General features: G+C 59.3%; 1 protein-coding gene across 2 annotated transcripts in view; it reads right to left on the bottom strand.

Moving 5' to 3' along the window:
- LOC122541291 (zinc finger SWIM domain-containing protein 1-like) overlaps positions 1 to 25,498 on the bottom strand; it is a 68,541-nt gene that overhangs the window by 17,709 nt on the left and 25,334 nt on the right. For both annotated transcript variants that reach the window (XM_087979538.1, XM_087979539.1), the window contains one exon: positions 24,724 to 25,159. In XM_087979538.1, coding sequence (XP_087835664.1) covers positions 24,724 to 25,159 — 436 coding nt within the window. The remainder of the gene's footprint in view (positions 1 to 24,723; positions 25,160 to 25,498) is intronic.

The following is a 25,498-nucleotide window of genomic DNA, read 5'->3' as shown; positions in this document are numbered from 1 at the left end:
CGCTGACAGAACTACACCCGCTGACAGGACTACACCCGCTGACGGAACTACACCCGCTGACGGGACTACACCCGCTGACAGGACTACACCCGCTGACGGAACTGCACCCGCTGACGGAACTGCACCCGCTGACGGAACTGCACCCGCTGACGGAACTACACCCGCTGACAGGACTACACCCGCTGACGGGACTACACCCGCTGACGGAACTGCACCCGCTGACGGAACTACACCCGCTGACAGAACTACACCCGCTGACAGGACCACACCCGCTGACGGGACTACACCCGCTGACGGGACTACACCCGCTGACGGAACTACACCCGCTGACAGAACTACACCCGCTGACAGAACTACACCCGCTGACAGGACTACACCCGCTGACAGGACTACACCCGCTGACGGAACTACACCCGCTGACGGAACTACACCCGCTGACGGAACTACACCCGCTGACAGGACTACACCCGCTGACAGGACTACACCCGCTGACAGAACTACACCCGCTGACAGAACTACACCCGCTGACAGGACTACACCCGCTGACGGAAATACACCCGCTGACGGAACTACACCCGGTGACGGAACTACACCCGCTGACGGGACTGCACCCGCTGACGGAACTGCAACCGCTGACGGAACTGCACCCGCTGACGGAACTACACCCGCTGACAGGACTACACCCGCTGACGGAACTGCACCCGCTGACGGAACTGCACCCGCTGACGGAACTACACCCGCTGACAGGACTACACCCGCTGACGGGACTACACCCGCTGACGGGACTACACCCGCTGACGGAACTACACCCGCTGACGGAACTACACCCACTGACAGGACTACACCCGCTGACAGGACTACACCCGCTGACAGGACTACACCCGCTGACGGAACTACACCCGCTGACAGGACTACACCCGCTGACGGAACTACACCCGCTGACAGGACTACACCCGCTGACAGGACTACACCCGCTGACAGAGCGACACCGCTGACGGAACTAAACCCACTGACGGAAATACACCCACTGACGGAACTACACCCACTGACGGAACTACACCCGCTGACAGGACTACACCCGCTGACAGGACTACACCCGCTGACAGGACTACACCCACTGACGGAACTACACTCGCTGAAGGAACTACACTTGCTTACAAAACTATGCTCCCTGACGGCACTACACACGCTGACGGAACTACACCCGCTGACGGAACTACACCCGCTGACGGAACTACACTCGCTGACGGAACTACACCCGCTGACAGGACTACACCCGCTGACAGAACTACACCCGCTGACGGAACTACACCCGCTGACAGAACTACACCCGCTGACAGAACTACACCCACTGACAGGACTACACCCACTGACAGGACTACACCCGCTGACAGGACTACACCCGCTGACAGGACTACACCTGCTGACAGGACTACACCCGCTGACAGGACTACACCCGCTGACGGGACTACACCCGCTGACGGAACTACACCCGCTGATGGAACTACACCCGCTGACAGAACTACACCCACTGACAGGACTACACCCGCTGACAGGACTACACACGCTGACAGGACTACACCCGCTGACGGAACTACACCCGCTGACAGGACTACACCCGCTGATGGAACTGCACCCGCTGACGGAACTGCACCCGCTGACAGAACTACACCCGCTGACAGGACTACACCCGCTGACGGAACTACACCCGCTGACGGGACTACACCCGCTGACGGGACTACACCCGCTGACAGGACTACACCCGCTGACGGAACTGCACCCGCTGACGGAACTGCACCCGCTGACGGAACTACACCCGCTGACAGAACTACACCCGCTGACAGGACTACACCCGCTGACGGGACTACACCCGCTGACGGAACTACACCCGCTGACGGAACTACACCCCTGACGGGACTACACCCGCTGACGGAACTACACCCGCTGACGGAACTGCACCCGCTGACAGAACTACACCCGCTGACAGGACTACACCCACTGACAGGACTACACCCACTGACAGGACTACACCCACTGACAGGACCACACCCGCTGACAGGACTACACCCGCTGACAGGACTATACCTGCTGACAGGACTATACCTGCTGACGGAACTACACCCACTGACAGGACTACACCCGCTGACAGGACTACACCCGCTGACAGGACTACACCCGCTGACGGAACTACACCCGCTGACGGGACTACACCCGCTGACAGAACTACACCCGCTGACAGGAACTACACCCGCTGACAGGACTACACCCGCTGACAGGACTACACCCCTGACGGGACTACACCCGCTGACGGAACTACACCCGCTGACGGAACTACACCCGCTGACGGAACTGCACCCGCTGACAGAACTACACCCGCTGACAGGACTACACCCGCTGACGGAACTACACCCGCTGACAGGACTACACTCACTGACAGGAATACACGCGCTGACAGGAATACACCCGCTGACAGGAATACACCCGCTGACAGGAATACACCCGCTGACAGGAATACACCCGCTGACGGAACTACACCCGCTGACGGAACTACACCCACTGACAGGACTACACCCGCTGACGGAACTACACCCGCTGACAGGACTACACCTGCTGACAGGACTACACCCGCTGACAGGACTACACCCGCTGACAGGACTACACCTGCTGACAGGACTACACCCGCTGACAGGACTACACCCGCTGACGAAACTACACCCGCTGACTGGACTATAACCGCTGACAGGACTACACCCACTGACAGGACTACACCCGCTGACAGAACTACACCCGCTGACGGAACTACACCCACTGACAGGACTACACCCGCTGACAGGACTACACCCGCTGACAGGACTACAGCCGCTGACAGGACTACACCCACTGACAGGACTACACCCACTGACAGGACTACACCCGCTGACAGGACTACACCCGCTGACAGGACTATACCTGCTGACAGGACTATACCTGCTGACGGAACTACACCCGCTGACAGGACTACACCCGCTGACAGGACTACACCCGCTGACGGAACTACACCCGCTGACGGAACTACACCCGCTGACAGGACTACACCCACTGACAGGACTACACCCACTGACAGAACTACACCCGCTGACTGGACTATACCCGCTGACAGGACTACACCCCCTGATGGAACTACACCCACTGACGGAACTACACCCACTGACAGGACTACACCCGCTGACAGGACTACACCCGCTGACAGGACTACACCCGCTGACGGAACGACACCCGCTGACGGAACGACACCCGCTGACTGGACTATACCCGCTGACAGGACTACACCCACTGACAGGACTACACCCGCTGACGGGACTACACCCGCTGACAGGACTACACCCACTGACAGGACTACACCCGCTGACGGAACTACACCCGCTGACGGAACTACACCCACTGACAGGACTACACCCGCTGACAGGACTACACCCGCTGACAGGACTACACCCGCTGACGAAACTACACCCGCTGACTGGACTATAACCGCTGACAGGACTACACCCACTGACAGGACTGCACCCACTGACAGTACTACACCCACTGACAGGACTACACCCACTGACAGGACTATACCTGCTGACAGGACTATACCTGCTGACAGGACTATACCCGCTGACAGGACTACACCCGCTGACGAAACTACACCCGCTGACTGGACTATAACCGCTGACAGGACTACACCCGCTGACAGGACTACACCCGCTGACGAAACTACACCCGCTGACTGGACTATAACCGCTGACAGGACTACACCCACTGACAGGACTACACCCACTGACAGGACTACACCCGCTGACGGAACTACACCCACTGACGGAACTACACCCGCTGACAGGACTACACCCGCTGACGGAACTACACCCGCTGACGGAACTACACCCGCTGATGGAACTACACCCGCTGACAGAACTACACCCACTGACAGGACTACACCCGCTGACAGGACTACACCCGCTGACAGGACTACACCCGCTGACGGAACAACACCCGCTGACTGGACTATACCCGCTGACAGGACTACCCCCACTGACAGGACTACACCCGCTGACGGAACTACACCCGCTGACGGAACTACACCCGCTGACGGGACTACACCCGCTGACGGAACTGCACCCGCTGACGGAACTGCACCCGCTGACGGAACTGCACCCGCTGACAGAACTACACCCGCTGACGGGACTACACCCGCTGACGGAACTACACCCGCTGACGGAACTACACCCGCTGACAGGACTACACCCGCTGACGGAACTACACCCGCTGACAGGACTACACCCGCTGACAGGACTACACTCACTGACAGGACTACACCCGCTGACGGAACTACACCCAGACGGAACTACACCCGCTGACAGGACTACACCCGCTGACAGGACTACACCCGCTGACAGGACTACACCCGCTGACAGGACAACACTCACTGATAGGAATACACCCACTGACAGGACTACACCCGCTGACAGAACTACACCCACTGACAGGACTACACTCGCTGACGGAACTACACCCGCTGACAGAACTACACCCACTGACAGAACTACACCCACTGACAGGACTACACCCGCTGACAGGACTACACCCGCTGACAGGACTACACCCGCTGACGGAACTACACCCGCTGACAGAACTACACCTGCTGACAGGACTACACCCACTGACAGCACTACACCCGCTGACAGGTCTACACCCGCTGACAGGTCTACACCCGCTGACGGAACTACACCCGCTGACGGAACTACACCCGCTGACGGAACTACACCCGCTGACAGAACTACACCCACTGACAGAACTACACCCACTGACAGGACTACACCCGCTGACAGGACTACACCCGCTGACGGAACTACACCCGCTGACGGAACTACACCCGCTGACGGGACTACACCCGCTGACGGAACTACACCCGCTGACAGGACTACACCCGCTGACAGGACTACACCCGCTGACGGAACTACACCCGCTGACGGAACTACACCCGCTGACAGGACTACACCCACTGACAGGACTACACCCACTGACAGGACTACACCCGCTGACGGAACTACACCCACTGACGGAACTACACCCGCTGACAGGACTACACCCGCTGACGGAACTACACCCGCTGACGGAACTACACCCGCTGACGGAACTACACCCGCTGACAGAACTACACCCACTGACAGGACTACACCCGCTGACAGGACTACACCCGCTGACAGGACTACACCCGCTGACGGAACAACACCCGCTGACTGGACTATACCCGCTGACAGGACTACCCCCACTGACAGGACTACACCCGCTGACGGAACTACACCCGCTGACGGAACTACACCCGCTGACGGGACTACACCCGCTGACGGAACTGCACCCGCTGACGGAACTGCACCCGCTGACGGAACTGCACCCGCTGACAGAACTACACCCGCTGACGGGACTACACCCGCTGACGGAACTACACCCGCTGACGGAACTACACCCGCTGACAGGACTACACCCGCTGACGGAACTACACCCGCTGACAGGACTACACCCGCTGACAGGACTACACTCACTGACAGGACTACACCCGCTGACGGAACTACACCCAGACGGAACTACACCCGCTGACAGGACTACACCCGCTGACAGGACTACACCCGCTGACAGGACTACACCCGCTGACAGGACAACACTCACTGATAGGAATACACCCACTGACAGGACTACACCCGCTGACAGAACTACACCCACTGACAGGACTACACTCGCTGACGGAACTACACCCGCTGACAGAACTACACCCACTGACAGAACTACACCCACTGACAGGACTACACCCGCTGACAGGACTACACCCGCTGACAGGACTACACCCGCTGACGGAACTACACCCGCTGACAGAACTACACCTGCTGACAGGACTACACCCACTGACAGCACTACACCCGCTGACAGGTCTACACCCGCTGACAGGTCTACACCCGCTGACGGAACTACACCCGCTGACGGAACTACACCCGCTGACGGAACTACACCCGCTGACAGAACTACACCCACTGACAGAACTACACCCACTGACAGGACTACACCCGCTGACAGGACTACACCCGCTGACGGAACTACACCCGCTGACGGAACTACACCCGCTGACGGGACTACACCCGCTGACGGAACTACACCCGCTGACAGGACTACACCCGCTGACAGGACTACACCCGCTGACGGAACTACACCCGCTGACGGAACTACACCCGCTGACAGGACTACACCCGCTGACGGAACTGCACCCGCTGACGGAACTGCACCCGCTGACAGAACTACACCCGCTGACAGGACTACACCCGCTGACAGGACTACACCCGCTGACGGAACTACACCCGCTGACGGGCCTACACCCGCTGACAGGACTACACCCGCTGACGGAACTGCACCCGCTGACGGAACTGCACCCGCTGACAGAACTACACCCGCTGACAGGACTACACCCGCTGACAGGACTACACCTGCTGACAGGACTACACCCGCTGACGGAACTACACCCGCTGACGGGACTACACCCGCTGATGGAACTGCACCCGCTGACGGAACTGCACCCGCTGACAGAACTACACCCGCTGACAGGACTACACCCGCTGACGGAACTACACCCGCTGACGGGACTACACCCGCTGACAGGACTACACCCGCTGACGGAACTGCACCCGCTGACGGAACTGCACCCGCTGACGGAACTACACCCGCTGACAGAACTACACCCGCTGACAGGACTACACCCGCTGACGGGACTACACCCGCTGACGGAACTGCACCCGCTGACGGAACTACACCCGCTGACAGAACTACACCCGCTGACAGGACCACACCCGCTGACGGGACTACACCCGCTGACGGGACTACACCCGCTGACGGAACTACACCCGCTGACAGAACTACACCCGCTGACAGAACTACACCCGCTGACAGGACTACACCCGCTGACAGGACTACACCCGCTGACGGAACTACACCCGCTGACGGAACTACACCCGCTGACGGAACTACACCCGCTGACGGAACTACACCCGCTGACAGGACTACACCCGCTGACAGAACTACACCCGCTGACAGAACTACACCCGCTGACAGGACTACACCCGCTGACGGAACTACACCCGCTGACGGAACTACACCCGGTGACGGAACTACACCCGCTGACGGGACTGCACCCGCTGACGGAACTGCAACCGCTGACGGAACTGCACCCGCTGACGGAACTACACCCGCTGACAGGACTACACCCGCTGACGGAACTGCACCCGCTGACGGAACTGCACCCGCTGACGGAACTACACCCGCTGACAGGACTACACCCGCTGACGGGACTACACCCGCTGACGGGACTACACCCGCTGACGGAACTACACCCGCTGACGGAACTACACCCACTGACAGGACTACACCCGCTGACAGGACTACACCCGCTGACAGGACTACACCCGCTGACGGAACTACACCCGCTGACAGGACTACACCCGCTGATGGAACTGCACCCGCTGACGGAACTACACCCGCTGACAGAACTACACCCGCTGACAGGACTACACCCGCTGACGGAACTACACCCGCTGACAGGACTACACCCGCTGACGGGACTACACCCGCTGACGGGACTACACCCGCTGACAGGACTACACCCGCTGACGGAACTGCACCCGCTGACGGAACTGCACCCGCTGACGGAACTACACCCGCTGACAGAACTACACCCGCTGACAGGACTACACCCGCTGACGGGACTACACCCGCTGACGGAACTACACCCGCTGACGGAACTACACCCGCTGACGGAACTACACCCGCTGACAGGACTACACTCACTGACAGGACTACACTCACTGACAGGACTACACTCACTGACAGGACTACACTCACTGACAGGACGACACCCGCTGACAGGACTACACCCGCTGACAGGACTACACCCGCTGACAGGACTACACCCGCTGACGGAACTACACCCACTGACGGAACTACACCCGCTGACAGGACTACACCCGCTGACAGGACTACACCCGCTGACAGAGCGACACCGCTGACGGAACTAAACCCACTGACGGAAATACACCCACTGACGGAACTACACCCACTGACGGAACTACACCCGCTGACAGGACTACACCCGCTGACAGGACTACACCCGCTGACAGGACTACACCCACTGACGGAACTACACTCGCTGAAGGAACTACACTTGCTTACAAAACTATGCTCCCTGACGGCACTACACACGCTGACGGAACTACACCCGCTGACGGAACTACACCCGCTGACGGAACTACACTCGCTGACGGAACTACACCCGCTGACAGGACTACACCCGCTGACAGAACTACACCCGCTGACGGAACTACACCCGCTGACAGAACTACACCCGCTGACAGAACTACACCCACTGACAGGACTACACCCACTGACAGGACTACACCCGCTGACAGGACTACACCCGCTGACGGAACTACACCCGCTGACAGAACTACACCCGCTGACAGGAACTACACCCGCTGACAGGACTACACCCGCTGACGGGACTACACCCGCTGACGGGACTACACCCGCTGACGGGACTACACCCGCTGACGGAACTACACCCGCTGATGGAACTACACCCGCTGACAGAACTACACCCACTGACAGGACTACACCCGCTGACAGGACTACACACGCTGACAGGACTACACCCGCTGACGGAACTACACCCGCTGACAGGACTACACCCGCTGATGGAACTGCACCCGCTGACAGAACTACACCCGCTGACAGGACTACACCCGCTGACGGAACTACACCCGCTGACGGGACTACACCCGCTGACGGGACTACACCCGCTGACAGGACTACACCCGCTGACGGAACTGCACCCGCTGACGGAACTGCACCCGCTGACGGAACTACACCCGCTGACAGAACTACACCCGCTGACAGGACTACACCCGCTGACGGGACTACACCCGCTGACGGAACTACACCCGCTGACGGAACTACACCCCTGACGGGACTACACCCGCTGACGGAACTACACCCGCTGACGGAACTGCACCCGCTGACAGAACTACACCCGCTGACAGGACTACACCCACTGACAGGACTACACCCACTGACAGGACTACACCCACTGACAGGACCACACCCGCTGACAGGACTACACCCGCTGACAGGACTATACCTGCTGACAGGACTATACCTGCTGACGGAACTACACCCACTGACAGGACTACACCCGCTGACAGGACTACACCCGCTGACAGGACTACACCCGCTGACGGAACTACACCCGCTGACGGGACTACACCCGCTGACAGAACTACACCCGCTGACAGGAACTACACCCGCTGACAGGACTACACCCGCTGACAGGACTACACCCCTGACGGGACTACACCCGCTGACGGAACTACACCCGCTGACGGAACTACACCCGCTGACGGAACTGCACCCGCTGACAGAACTACACCCGCTGACAGGACTACACCCGCTGACGGAACTACACCCGCTGACAGGACTACACTCACTGACAGGAATACACGCGCTGACAGGAATACACCCGCTGACAGGAATACACCCGCTGACAGGAATACACCCGCTGACAGGAATACACCCGCTGACGGAACTACACCCGCTGACGGAACTACACCCACTGACAGGACTACACCCGCTGACGGAACTACACCCGCTGACAGGACTACACCTGCTGACAGGACTACACCCGCTGACAGGACTACACCCGCTGACAGGACTACACCTGCTGACAGGACTACACCCGCTGACAGGACTACACCCGCTGACGAAACTACACCCGCTGACTGGACTATAACCGCTGACAGGACTACACCCACTGACAGGACTACACCCGCTGACAGAACTACACCCGCTGACGGAACTACACCCACTGACAGGACTACACCCGCTGACAGGACTACACCCGCTGACAGGACTACACCCGCTGACAGGACTACAGCCGCTGACAGGACTACACCCACTGACAGGACTACACCCACTGACAGGACTACACCCGCTGACAGGACTACACCCGCTGACAGGACTATACCTGCTGACAGGACTATACCTGCTGACGGAACTACACCCGCTGACAGGACTACACCCGCTGACAGGACTACACCCGCTGACGGAACTACACCCGCTGACGGAACTACACCCGCTGACAGGACTACACCCACTGACAGGACTACACCCACTGACAGAACTACACCCGCTGACTGGACTATACCCGCTGACAGGACTACACCCCCTGATGGAACTACACCCACTGACGGAACTACACCCACTGACAGGACTACACCCGCTGACAGGACTACACCCGCTGACAGGACTACACCCGCTGACGGAACGACACCCGCTGACGGAACGACACCCGCTGACTGGACTATACCCGCTGACAGGACTACACCCACTGACAGGACTACACCCGCTGACGGGACTACACCCGCTGACAGGACTACACCCACTGACAGGACTACACCCGCTGACGGAACTACACCCGCTGACGGAACTACACCCACTGACAGGACTACACCCGCTGACAGGACTACACCCGCTGACAGGACTACACCCGCTGACGAAACTACACCCGCTGACTGGACTATAACCGCTGACAGGACTACACCCACTGACAGGACTGCACCCACTGACAGTACTACACCCACTGACAGGACTACACCCACTGACAGGACTATACCTGCTGACAGGACTATACCTGCTGACAGGACTATACCCGCTGACAGGACTACACCCGCTGACGAAACTACACCCGCTGACTGGACTATAACCGCTGACAGGACTACACCCGCTGACAGGACTACACCCGCTGACGAAACTACACCCGCTGACTGGACTATAACCGCTGACAGGACTACACCCACTGACAGGACTACACCCACTGACAGGACTACACCCGCTGACGGAACTACACCCACTGACGGAACTACACCCGCTGACAGGACTACACCCGCTGACGGAACTACACCCGCTGACGGAACTACACCCGCTGATGGAACTACACCCGCTGACAGAACTACACCCACTGACAGGACTACACCCGCTGACAGGACTACACCCGCTGACAGGACTACACCCGCTGACGGAACGACACCCGCTGACTGGACTATACCCGCTGACAGGACTACCCCCACTGACAGGACTACACCCGCTGACGGAACTACACCCGCTGACAGGACTACACCCACTGACAGGACTACACCCTCTGACGGAACTACACCCGCTGACGGAACTACACCCGCTGACAGGACTACACCCGCTGACGGAACTACACCCGCTGACAGGACTACACCCGCTGATGGAACTGCACCCGCTGACGGAACTGCACCCGCTGACAGAACTACACCCGCTGACAGGACTACACCCGCTGACAGGACTACACCCGCTGACAGGACTACACTCACTGACAGGACTACACCCGCTGACGGAACTACACCCAGACGGAACTACACCCGCTGACAGGACTACACCCGCTGACAGGACTACACCCGCTGACAGGACAACACTCACTGATAGGAATACACCCACTGACAGGACTACACCCGCTGACAGAACTACACCCACTGACAGGACTACACTCGCTGACGGAACTACACCCGCTGACAGAACTACACCCACTGACAGAACTACACCCACTGACAGGACTACACCCGCTGACAGGACTACACCCGCTGACAGGACTACACCCGCTGACGGAACTACACCCGCTGACAGGACTACACCCGCTGATGGAACTGCACCCGCTGACGGAACTGCACCCGCTGACAGAACTACACCCGCTGACAGGACTACACCTGCTGACAGGACTACACCTGCTGACGGAACTACACCCGCTGACGGAACTACACCCGCTGACGGAACTACACCCGCTGACGGGACTACACCCGCTGACGGAACTGCACCCGCTGACGGAACTGCACCCGCTGACGGAACTGCACCCGCTGACAGAACTACACCCGCTGACGGGACTACACCCGCTGACGGAACTACACCCGCTGACGGAACTACACCCGCTGACAGGACTACACCCGCTGACGGAACTACACCCGCTGACAGGACTACACTCACTGACAGGACTACACTCACTGACAGGACTACACCCGCTGACAGGACTACACCCGCTGACGGAACTACACCCGCTGATGGAACTACACCCGCTGACAGGACTACACCCGCTGACAGGACTACACCCGCTGACAGGACTACACCCGCTGACAGGACTACACCCGCTGACGGAACTACACTCACTGACGGAACTACACCCACTGACAGGACTACACCCGCTGACAGGACTACACCCGCTGACAGGACTACACCCGCTGACGGAACGACACCCGCTGACGGAACGACACCCGCTGACGGAACTACACCCGCTGATGGAACTACACCCGCTGACGGGACTACACCCGCTGACAGGACTACACCCGCTGACAGTACTACACCCGCTGACAGGACTACACCCGCTGATGGAACTGCACCCGCTGACGGAACTGCACCCGCTTACAGGACTACACCCGCTGACGGAACTACACCCGCTGACAGGACTACACCCTCTGACGGAACTACACCCGCTGACGGAACTACACCCGCTGACAGGACTACACCCGCTGACGGAACTACACCCGCTGACGGGACTACACCCGCTGACGGAACTACACCCGCTGACGGAACTACACCCGCTGACAGGACTACACCCGCTGACGGAACTACACCCGCTGACAGGACTACACTCACTGACAGGACTACACTCACTGACAGGACTACACCCGCTGACAGGACTACACCCGCTGACGGAACTACACCCGCTGATGGAACTACACCCGCTGACGGGACTACACCCGCTGACAGGACTACACCCGCTGACAGTACTACACCCGCTGACAGGATACACCCGCTGACGGAACTACACTCGCTGACGGAACTACACTCGCTGACGGAACTACACCCGCTGACGGAACTGCACCCGCTGACGGAACTGCACCCGCTGACGGAACTGCACCCGCTGACAGAACTACACCTGCTGACAGGACTACACCTGCTGACGGAACTACACCCGCTGACGGAACTACACCCGCTGACGGAACTACACCCGCTGACGGGACTACACCCGCTGACGGAACTGCACCCGCTGACGGAACTGCACCCGCTGACGGAACTGCACCCGCTGACAGAACTACACCCGCTGACGGGACTACACCCGCTGACGGAACTACACCCGCTGACGGAACTACACCCGCTGACAGGACTACACCCGCTGACGGAACTACACCCGCTGACAGGACTACACTCACTGACAGGACTACACTCACTGACAGGACTACACCCGCTGACAGGACTACACCCGCTGACGGAACTACACCCGCTGATGGAACTACACCCGCTGACGGGACTACACCCGCTGACAGGACTACACCCGCTGACAGTACTACACCCGCTGACAGGATACACCCGCTGACGGAACTACACTCGCTGACGGAACTACACTCGCTGACGGAACTACACCCGCTGACGGAACTGCACCCGCTGACGGAACTGCACCCGCTGACGGAACTGCACCCGCTGACAGAACTACACCCGCTGACAGGACTACACCCGCTGACGGAACTACACCCGCTGACAGGACTACACCCGCTGACAGGACTACACTCACTGACAGGACTACACCCGCTGACGGAACTACACCCAGACGGAACTACACCCGCTGACAGGACTACACCCGCTGACAGGACTACACCCGCTGACAGGACTACACCCGCTGACAGGACTACACCCGCTGACAGGACAACACTCACTGATAGGAATACACCCACTGACAGGACTACACCCGCTGACAGAACTACACCCACTGACAGGACTACACTCGCTGACGGAACTACACCCGCTGACAGAACTACACCCACTGACAGAACTACACCCACTGACAGGACTACACCCGCTGACAGGACTACACCCGCTGACAGGACTACACCCGCTGACGGAACTACACCCGCTGACAGAACTACACCTGCTGACAGGACTACACCCGCTGACAGGACTACACCCACTGACAGCACTACACCCGCTGACAGGTCTACACCCGCTGACAGGTCTACACCCGCTGACGGAACTACACCCGCTGACGGAACTACACCCGCTGACGGAACTACACCCGCTGACAGAACTACACCCACTGACAGGACTACACCCACTGACAGGACTACACCCACTGACAGGACTACACCCGCTGACAGGACTACACCCGCTGACGGAACTACACCCGCTGACGGAACTACACCCGCTGACGGAACTACACCCGCTGACGGGACTACACCCGCTGACGGAACTACACCCGCTGACAGGACTACACCCGCTGACAGAACTACACCCGCTGACAGGAACTACACCCGCTGACAGGACTACACCCGCTGACAGGACTACACCCCTGACGGGACTACACCCGCTGACGGAACTACACCCGCTGACGGAACTACACCCGCTGACGGAACTGCACCCGCTGACAGAACTACACCCGCTGACAGGACTACACCCGCTGACGGAACTACACCCGCTGACGGAACTACACCCGCTGACGGGACTACACCCGCTGACGGAACTACACCCGCTGACGGGACTACACCCGCTGACAGAACTACACCCGCTGACAGGAACTACACCCGCTGACAGGACTACACCCGCTGACAGGACTACACCCCTGACGGGACTACACCCGCTGACGGAACTACACCCGCTGACGGAACTACACCCGCTGACGGAACTGCACCCGCTGACAGAACTACACCCGCTGACAGGACTACACCCGCTGACGGAACTACACCCGCTGACAGGACTACACTCACTGACAGGAATACACGCGCTGACAGGAATACACCCGCTGACAGGAATACACCCGCTGACAGGAATACACCCGCTGACAGGAATACACCCGCTGACGGAACTACACCCGCTGACGGAACTACACCCACTGACAGGACTACACCCGCTGACGGAACTACACCCGCTGACAGGACTACACCTGCTGACAGGACTACACCCGCTGACAGGACTACACCCGCTGACAGGACTACACCTGCTGACAGGACTACACCCGCTGACAGGACTACACCCGCTGACGAAACTACACCCGCTGACTGGACTATAACCGCTGACAGGACTACACCCACTGACAGGACTACACCCGCTGACAGAACTACACCCGCTGACGGAACTACACCCACTGACAGGACTACACCCGCTGACAGGACTACACCCGCTGACAGGACTACAGCCGCTGACAGGACTACACCCACTGACAGGACTACACCCACTGACAGGACTACACCCGCTGACAGGACTACACCCGCTGACAGGACTATACCTGCTGACAGGACTATACCTGCTGACGGAACTACACCCGCTGACAGGACTACACCCGCTGACAGGACTACACCCGCTGACGGAACTACACCCGCTGACGGAACTACACCCGCTGACAGGACTACACCCACTGACAGGACTACACCCACTGACAGAACTACACCCGCTGACTGGACTATACCCGCTGACAGGACTACACCCCCTGATGGAACTACACCCACTGACGGAACTACACCCACTGACAGGACTACACCCGCTGACAGGACTACACCCGCTGACAGGACTACACCCGCTGACGGAACGACACCCGCTGACGGAACGACACCCGCTGACTGGACTATACCCGCTGACAGGACTACACCCACTGACAGGACTACACCCGCTGACGGGACTACACCCGCTGACAGGACTACACCCACTGACAGGACTACACCCGCTGACGGAACTACACCCGCTGACGGAACTACACCCACTGACAGGACTACACCCGCTGACAGGACTACACCCGCTGACAGGACTACACCCGCTGACGAAACTACACCCGCTGACTGGACTATAACCGCTGACAGGACTACACCCACTGACAGGACTGCACCCACTGACAGTACTACACCCACTGACAGGACTACACCCACTGACAGGACTATACCTGCTGACAGGACTATACCTGCTGACAGGACTATACCCGCTGACAGGACTACACCCGCTGACGAAACTACACCCGCTGACTGGACTATAACCGCTGACAGGACTACACCCGCTGACAGGACTACACCCGCTGACGAAACTACACCCGCTGACTGGACTATAACCGCTGACAGGACTACACCCACTGACAGGACTACACCCACTGACAGGACTACACCCGCTGACGGAACTACACCCACTGACGGAACTACACCCGCTGACAGGACTACACCCGCTGACGGAACTACACCCGCTGACGGAACTACACCCGCTGATGGAACTACACCCGCTGACAGAACTACACCCACTGACAGGACTACACCCGCTGACAGGACTACACCCGCTGACAGGACTACACCCGCTGACGGAACGACACCCGCTGACTGGACTATACCCGCTGACAGGACTACCCCCACTGACAGGACTACACCCGCTGACGGAACTACACCCGCTGACAGGACTACACCCACTGACAGGACTACACCCTCTGACGGAACTACACCCGCTGACGGAACTACACCCGCTGACAGGACTACACCCGCTGACGGAACTACACCCGCTGACAGGACTACACCCGCTGATGGAACTGCACCCGCTGACGGAACTGCACCCGCTGACAGAACTACACCCGCTGACAGGACTACACCCGCTGACAGGACTACACCCGCTGACAGGACTACACTCACTGACAGGACTACACCCGCTGACGGAACTACACCCAGACGGAACTACACCCGCTGACAGGACTACACCCGCTGACAGGACTACACCCGCTGACAGGACAACACTCACTGATAGGAATACACCCACTGACAGGACTACACCCGCTGACAGAACTACACCCACTGACAGGACTACACTCGCTGACGGAACTACACCCGCTGACAGAACTACACCCACTGACAGAACTACACCCACTGACAGGACTACACCCGCTGACAGGACTACACCCGCTGACAGGACTACACCCGCTGACGGAACTACACCCGCTGACAGGACTACACCCGCTGACGGAACTGCACCCGCTGACGGAACTGCACCCGCTGACAGAACTACACCCGCTGACAGGACTACACCTGCTGACAGGACTACACCTGCTGACGGAACTACACCCGCTGACGGAACTACACCCGCTGACGGAACTACACCCGCTGACGGGACTACACCCGCTGACGGAACTGCACCCGCTGACGGAACTGCACCCGCTGACGGAACTGCACCCGCTGACAGAACTACACCCGCTGACGGGACTACACCCGCTGACGGAACTACACCCGCTGACGGAACTACACCCGCTGACAGGACTACACCCGCTGACGGAACTACACCCGCTGACAGGACTACACTCACTGACAGGACTACACTCCCTGACAGGACTACACCCGCTGACAGGACTACACCCGCTGACGGAACTACACCCGCTGATGGAACTACACCCGCTGACAGGACTACACCCGCTGACAGGACTACACCCGCTGACAGGACTACACCCGCTGACAGGACTACACCCGCTGACGGAACTACACTCACTGACGGAACTACACCCACTGACAGGACTACACCCGCTGACAGGACTACACCCGCTGACAGGACTACACCCGCTGACGGAACGACACCCGCTGACGGAACGACACCCGCTGACGGAACTACACCCGCTGATGGAACTACACCCGCTGACGGGACTACACCCGCTGACAGTACTACACCCGCTGACAGGACTACACCCGCTGATGGAACTGCACCCGCTGACGGAACTGCACCCGCTTACAGGACTACACCCGCTGACGGAACTACACCCGCTGACAGGACTACACCCTCTGACGGAACTACACCCGCTGACGGAACTACACCCGCTGACAGGACTACACCCGCTGACGGAACTACACCCGCTGACAGGACTACACCCGCTGATGGAACTGCACCCGCTGACGGAACTGCACCCGCTGACAGAACTACACCCGCTGACAGGACTACACCTGCTGACAGGACTACACCTGCTGACGGAACTACACCCGCTGACGGAACTACACCCGCTGACGGAACTACACCCGCTGACGGGACTACACCCGCTGACGGAACTGCACCCGCTGACGGAACTGCACCCGCTGACGGAACTGCACCTGCTGACAGAACTACACCCGCTGACGGGACTACACCCGCTGACGGAACTACACCCGCTGACGGAACTACACCCGCTGACAGGACTACACCCGCTGACGGAACTACACCCGCTGACAGGACTACACTCACTGACAGGACTACACTCACTGACAGGACTACACCCGCTGACAGGACTACACCCGCTGACAGGACTACACCCGCTGACGAAACTACACCCGCTGACTGGACTATAACCGCTGACAGGACTACACCCACTGACAGGACTGCACCCACTGACAGTACTACACCCACTGACAGGACTACACCCACTGACAGGACTATACCTGCTGACAGGACTATACCTGCTGACAGGACTATACCCGCTGACAGGACTACACCCGCTGACGAAACTACACCCGCTGACTGGACTATAACCGCTGACAGGACTACACCCGCTGACAGGACTACACCCGCTGACGAAACTACACCCGCTGACTGGACTATAACCGCTGACAGGACTACACCCACTGACAGGACTACACCCACTGACAGGACTACACCCGCTGACGGAACTACACCCACTGACGGAACTACACCCGCTGACAGGACTACACCCGCTGACGGAACTACACCCGCTGACGGAACTACACCCGCTGATGGAACTACACCCGCTGACAGAACTACACCCACTGACAGGACTACACCCGCTGACAGGACTACACCCGCTGACAGGACTACACCCGCTGACGGAACGACACCCGCTGACTGGACTATACCCGCTGACAGGACTACCCCCACTGACAGGACTACACCCGCTGACGGAACTACACCCGCTGACAGGACTACACCCACTGACAGGACTACACCCTCTGACGGAACTACACCCGCTGACGGAACTACACCCGCTGACAGGACTACACCCGCTGACGGAACTACACCCGCTGACAGGACTACACCCGCTGATGGAACTGCACCCGCTGACGGAACTGCACCCGCTGACAGAACTACACCCGCTGACAGGACTACACCCGCTGACAGGACTACACCCGCTGACAGGACTACACTCACTGACAGGACTACACCCGCTGACGGAACTACACCCAGACGGAACTACACCCGCTGACAGGACTACACCCGCTGACAGGACTACACCCGCTGACAGGACAACACTCACTGATAGGAATACACCCACTGACAGGACTACACCCGCTGACAGAACTACACCCACTGACAGGACTACACTCGCTGACGGAACTACACCCGCTGACAGAACTACACCCACTGACAGAACTACACCCACTGACAGGACTACACCCGCTGACAGGACTACACCCGCTGACAGGACTACACCCGCTGACGGAACTACACCCGCTGACAGGACTACACCCGCTGATGGAACTGCACCCGCTGACGGAACTGCACCCGCTGACAGAACTACACCCGCTGACAGGACTACACCTGCTGACAGGACTACACCTGCTGACGGAACTACACCCGCTGACGGAACTACACCCGCTGACGGGACTACACCCACTGACAGGACTACACCCACTGACAGGACTACACCTGCTGACGGAACTACACCCGCTGACGGAACTACACCCGCTGACGGAACTGCACCCGCTGACAGAACTACACCCGCTGACAGGACTACACCTGCTGACAGGACTACACCTGCTGACGGAACTACACCCGCTGACGGAACTACACCCGCTGACGGGACTACACCCGCTGACAGGACTACACCTGCTGACAGGACTACACCTGCTGACGGAACTACACCCGCTGACGGAACTACACCCGCTGACGGGACTACACCCGCTGACAGGACTACACCCGCTGACGGAACTGCACCCGCTGACGGAACTGCACCCGCTGACAGAACTACACCCGCTGACAGGACTACACCCGCTGACAGGACTACACCTGCTGACAGGACTACACCCGCTGACGGAACTACACCCGCTGACAGGACTACACCCGCTGATGGAACTGCACCCGCTGACGGAACTGCACCCGCTGACAGAACTACACCCGCTGACAGGACTACACCCGCTGACGGAACTACACCCGCTGACGGGACTACACCCGCTGACGGAACTGCACCCGCTGACGGAACTGCACCCGCTGACGGAACTACACCCGCTGACAGAACTACACCCGCTGACAGGACTACACCCGCTGACGGGACTACACCCGCTGACGGAACTGCACCCGCTGACGGAACTACACCCGCTGACAGGACCACACCCGCTGACAGAACTACACCCGCTGACGGAACTACACCCGGTGACGGAACTACACCCGCTGACGGGACTGCACCCGCTGACGGAACTGCAACCGCTGACGGAACTGCACCCGCTGACGGAACTACACCCGCTGACAGGACTACACCCGCTGACGGAACTGCACCCGCTGACGGAACTGCACCCGCTGACGGAACTACACCCGCTGACAGGACTAAACCCGCTGACGGGACTACACCCGCTGACGGGACTACACCCGCTGACGGAACTACACCCGCTGACGGAACTACACCCACTGACAGGACTACACCCGCTGACAGGACTACACCCGCTGACAGGACTACACCCGCTGACGGAACTACACCCGCTGACAGGACTACACCCGCTGATGGAACTGCACCCGCTGACGGAACTGCACCCGCTGACAGAACTACACCCGCTGACAGGACTACACCCGCTGACGGAACTACACCCGCTGACGGGACTACACCCGCTGACGGGACTACACCCGCTGACAGGACTACACCCGCTGACGGAACTGCACCCGCTGACGGAACTGCACCCGCTGACGGAACTACACCCGCTGACGGAACTACACCCGCTGACAGGACTACACCCGCTGACGGGACTACACCCGCTGACGGAACTACACCCGCTGACAGGACTACACCCGCTGACGGAACTACACCCGCTGACAGGACTACACTCACTGACAGGACTACACTCACTGACAGGACTACACTCACTGACAGGACTACACTCACTGACAGGACGACACCCGCTGACAGGACTACACCCGCTGACAGGACTACACCCGCTGACAGGACTACACCCGCTGACGGAACTACACCCACTGACGGAACTACACCCGCTGACAGGACTACACCCGCTGACAGGACTACACCCGCTGACAGAGCGACACCGCTGACGGAACTAAACCCACTGACGGAAATACACCCACTGACGGAACTACACCCACTGACGGAACTACACCCGCTGACAGGACTACACCCGCTGACAGGACTACACCCGCTGACAGGACTACACCCACTGACGGAACTACACTCGCTGAAGGAACTACACTTGCTTACAAAACTATGCTCCCTGACGGCACTACACACGCTGACGGAACTACACCCGCTGACGGAACTACACCCGCTGACGGAACTACACTCGCTGACGGAACTACACCCGCTGACAGGACTACACCCGCTGACAGAACTACACCCGCTGACGGAACTACACCCGCTGACGGAACTACACCCGCTGACAGAACTACACCCGCTGACAGAACTACACCCACTGACAGGACTACACCCACTGACAGGACTACACCCGCTGACAGGACTACACCCGCTGACGGAACTACACCCGCTGACAGAACTACACCCGCTGACAGGAACTACACCCGCTGACAGGACTACACCCGCTGACGGGACTACACCCGCTGACGGGACTACACCCGCTGACGGGACTACACCCGCTGACGGAACTACACCCGCTGATGGAACTACACCCGCTGACAGAACTACACCCACTGACAGGACTACACCCGCTGACAGGACTACACCCGCTGACAGGACTACACCCGCTGACGGAACTACACCCGCTGACAGGACTACACCCGCTGATGGAACTGCACCCGCTGACGGAACTGCACCCGCTGACAGAACTACACCCGCTGACAGGACTACACCCGCTGACGGAACTACACCCGCTGACGGGACTACACCCGCTGACGGGACTACACCCGCTGACAGGACTACACCCGCTGACAGGACTACACCCGCTGACGGAACTGCACCCGCTGACGGAACTGCACCCGCTGACGGAACTACACCCGCTGACAGAACTACACCCGCTGACAGGACTACACCCGCTGACGGGACTACACCCGCTGACGGAACTACACCCGCTGACGGAACTACACCCCTGACGGGACTACACCCGCTGACGGAACTACACCCGCTGACGGAACTGCACCCGCTGACAGAACTACACCCGCTGACAGGACTACACCCACTGACAGGACTACACCCACTGACAGGACTACACCCACTGACAGGACCACACCCGCTGACAGGACTACACCCGCTGACAGGACTATACCTGCTGACAGGACTATACCTGCTGACGGAACTACACCCACTGACAGGACTACACCCGCTGACAGGACTACACCCGCTGACAGGACTACACCCGCTGACGGAACTACACCCGCTGACGGGACTACACCCGCTGACAGAACTACACCCGCTGACAGGAACTACACCCGCTGACAGGACTACACCCGCTGACAGGACTACACCCCTGACGGGACTACACCCGCTGACGGAACTACACCCGCTGACGGAACTGCACCCGCTGACGGAACTGCACCCGCTGACGGAACTGCACCCGCTGACAGAACTACACCCGCTGACAGGACTACACCCGCTGACGGAACTACACCCGCTGACAGGACTACACTCACTGACAGGAATACACGCGCTGACAGGAATACACCCGCTGACAGGAATACACCCGCTGACAGGAATACACCCGCTGACAGGAATACACCCGCTGACGGAACTACACCCGCTGACGGAACTACACCCACTGACAGGACTACACCCGCTGACGGAACTACACCCGCTGACAGGACTACACCTGCTGACAGGACTACACCCGCTGACAGGACTACACCCGCTGACAGGACTACACCTGCTGACAGGACTACACCCGCTGACAGGACTACACCCGCTGACGAAACTACACCCGCTGACTGGACTATAACCGCTGACAGGACTACACCCACTGACAGGACTACACCCGCTGACAGAACTACACCCGCTGACGGTACTACACCCACTGACAGGACTACACCCGCTGACAGGACTACACCCGCTGACAGGACTACAGCCGCTGACAGGACTACACCCACTGACAGGACTACACCCACTGACAGGACTACACCCGCTGACAGGACTACACCCGCTGACAGGACTATACCTGCTGACAGGACTATACCTGCTGACGGAACTACACCCGCTGACAGGACTACACCCGCTGACAGGACTACACCCGCTGACGGAACTACACCCGCTGACGGAACTACACCCGCTGACAGGACTACACCCACTGACAGGACTACACCCACTGACAGAACTACACCCGCTGACTGGACTATACCCGCTGACAGGACTACACCCCCTGATGGAACTACACCCACTGACGGAACTACACCCACTGACAGGACTACACCCGCTGACAGGACTACACCCGCTGACAGGACTACACCCGCTGACGGAACGACACCCGCTGACGGAACGACACCCGCTGACTGGACTATACCCGCTGACAGGACTACACCCACTGACAGGACTACACCCGCTGACGGGACTACACCCGCTGACAGGACTACACCCACTGACAGGACTACACCCGCTGACGGAACTACACCCGCTGACGGAACTACACCCACTGACAGGACTACACCCGCTGACAGGACTACACCCGCTGACAGGACTACACCCGCTGACGAAACTACACCCGCTGACTGGACTATAACCGCTGACAGGACTACACCCACTGACAGGACTGCACCCACTGACAGTACTACACCCACTGACAGGACTACACCCACTGACAGGACTATACCTGCTGACAGGACTATACCTGCTGACAGGACTATACCCGCTGACAGGACTACACCCGCTGACGAAACTACACCCGCTGACTGGACTATAACCGCTGACAGGACTACACCCGCTGACAGGACTACACCCGCTGACGAAACTACACCCGCTGACTGGACTATAACCGCTGACAGGACTACACCCACTGACAGGACTACACCCACTGACAGGACTACACCCGCTGACGGAACTACACCCACTGACGGAACTACACCCGCTGACAGGACTACACCCGCTGACGGAACTACACCCGCTGACGGAACTACACCCGCTGATGGAACTACACCCGCTGACAGAACTACACCCACTGACAGGACTACACCCGCTGACAGGACTACACCCGCTGACAGGACTACACCCGCTGACGGAACGACACCCGCTGACTGGACTATACCCGCTGACAGGACTACCCCCACTGACAGGACTACACCCGCTGACGGAACTACACCCGCTGACAGGACTACACCCACTGACAGGACTACACCCTCTGACGGAACTACACCCGCTGACGGAACTACACCCGCTGACAGGACTACACCCACTGACAGGACTACACCCACTGACAGGACTACATGGGATAAAGGTGTATCCCGGGAAAGGAGCGGAGCATCAGTACTCACCGCTGTCCGACTGTCACTTGCAGCTTGTCAGTGGTGATGTCTGTCTGGAAGGTCCGCAGGGTGTGGAAGAGGCAGGTGATGGGCTTGCTGTGCGGTAGCACCTCGGAGATGACCTCGCCCTGGTTGGACTTTCCGCTGCACATGACCGTCTGGATCCTCTCTGCCGCCGGGTTCTTCTGCTTGAAGATGTGCAGCAGCTGCTTGATGGTCTCGCGCTCCTCGCTCTGGACAAACCACATGCACACCAGCTCACTCTCGCCATTACCATCGATCACCAGCAGCAGGAAGGTGGGCAGCCGCAGGGTATCCCACTTGTAGGTGACGTCCATGAGCAGCACCTCCGGGAACCTCTCGAATGTCCGCTTCATGCTGTTGTCCTGGAAGTAGATGGCCTGCAGCACGTTCGCCTTGCTGACCACCACCACCACCGTGGCATCTGGAACACACAGCACAGTCCGCAACATCAGGCAGCAGGAAGGAAGCACAGGATAGGCAATCCATCAAGAGAGGCACACGGGCTGTTCAGCCCATCAATACTATCATATTTGCTGTCCGGCACAGCTACCTAACTACGGATGCCATTTATACATCAATACTGTCATATAAGGACAAACATGAAGGGTGCGAAATGAACTGACAGATGGTGCTGCAGTGGTATGCTGTCCCTAGGCTGGGACAACGTGGGAGCAGTGAGGGAGCAGGGTGCTGTCCCTGGGACAGTGTGGGAGCAGTGAGGGAGCAGGGTGCTGTCCCTGGGCTGGGACAGTGTGGGAGC

This window comes from Chiloscyllium plagiosum, unplaced genomic scaffold (assembly GCF_037043375.1).
Source record: "Chiloscyllium plagiosum isolate Xiang-an unplaced genomic scaffold, Cpla_swu_hap1 HiC_scaffold_35, whole genome shotgun sequence".
Taxonomy (NCBI): domain Eukaryota; kingdom Metazoa; phylum Chordata; class Chondrichthyes; order Orectolobiformes; family Hemiscylliidae; genus Chiloscyllium; species Chiloscyllium plagiosum.
Note: the sequence above shows the minus strand (reverse complement) of the source record. Positions and strands in the feature narration are given on the sequence as shown.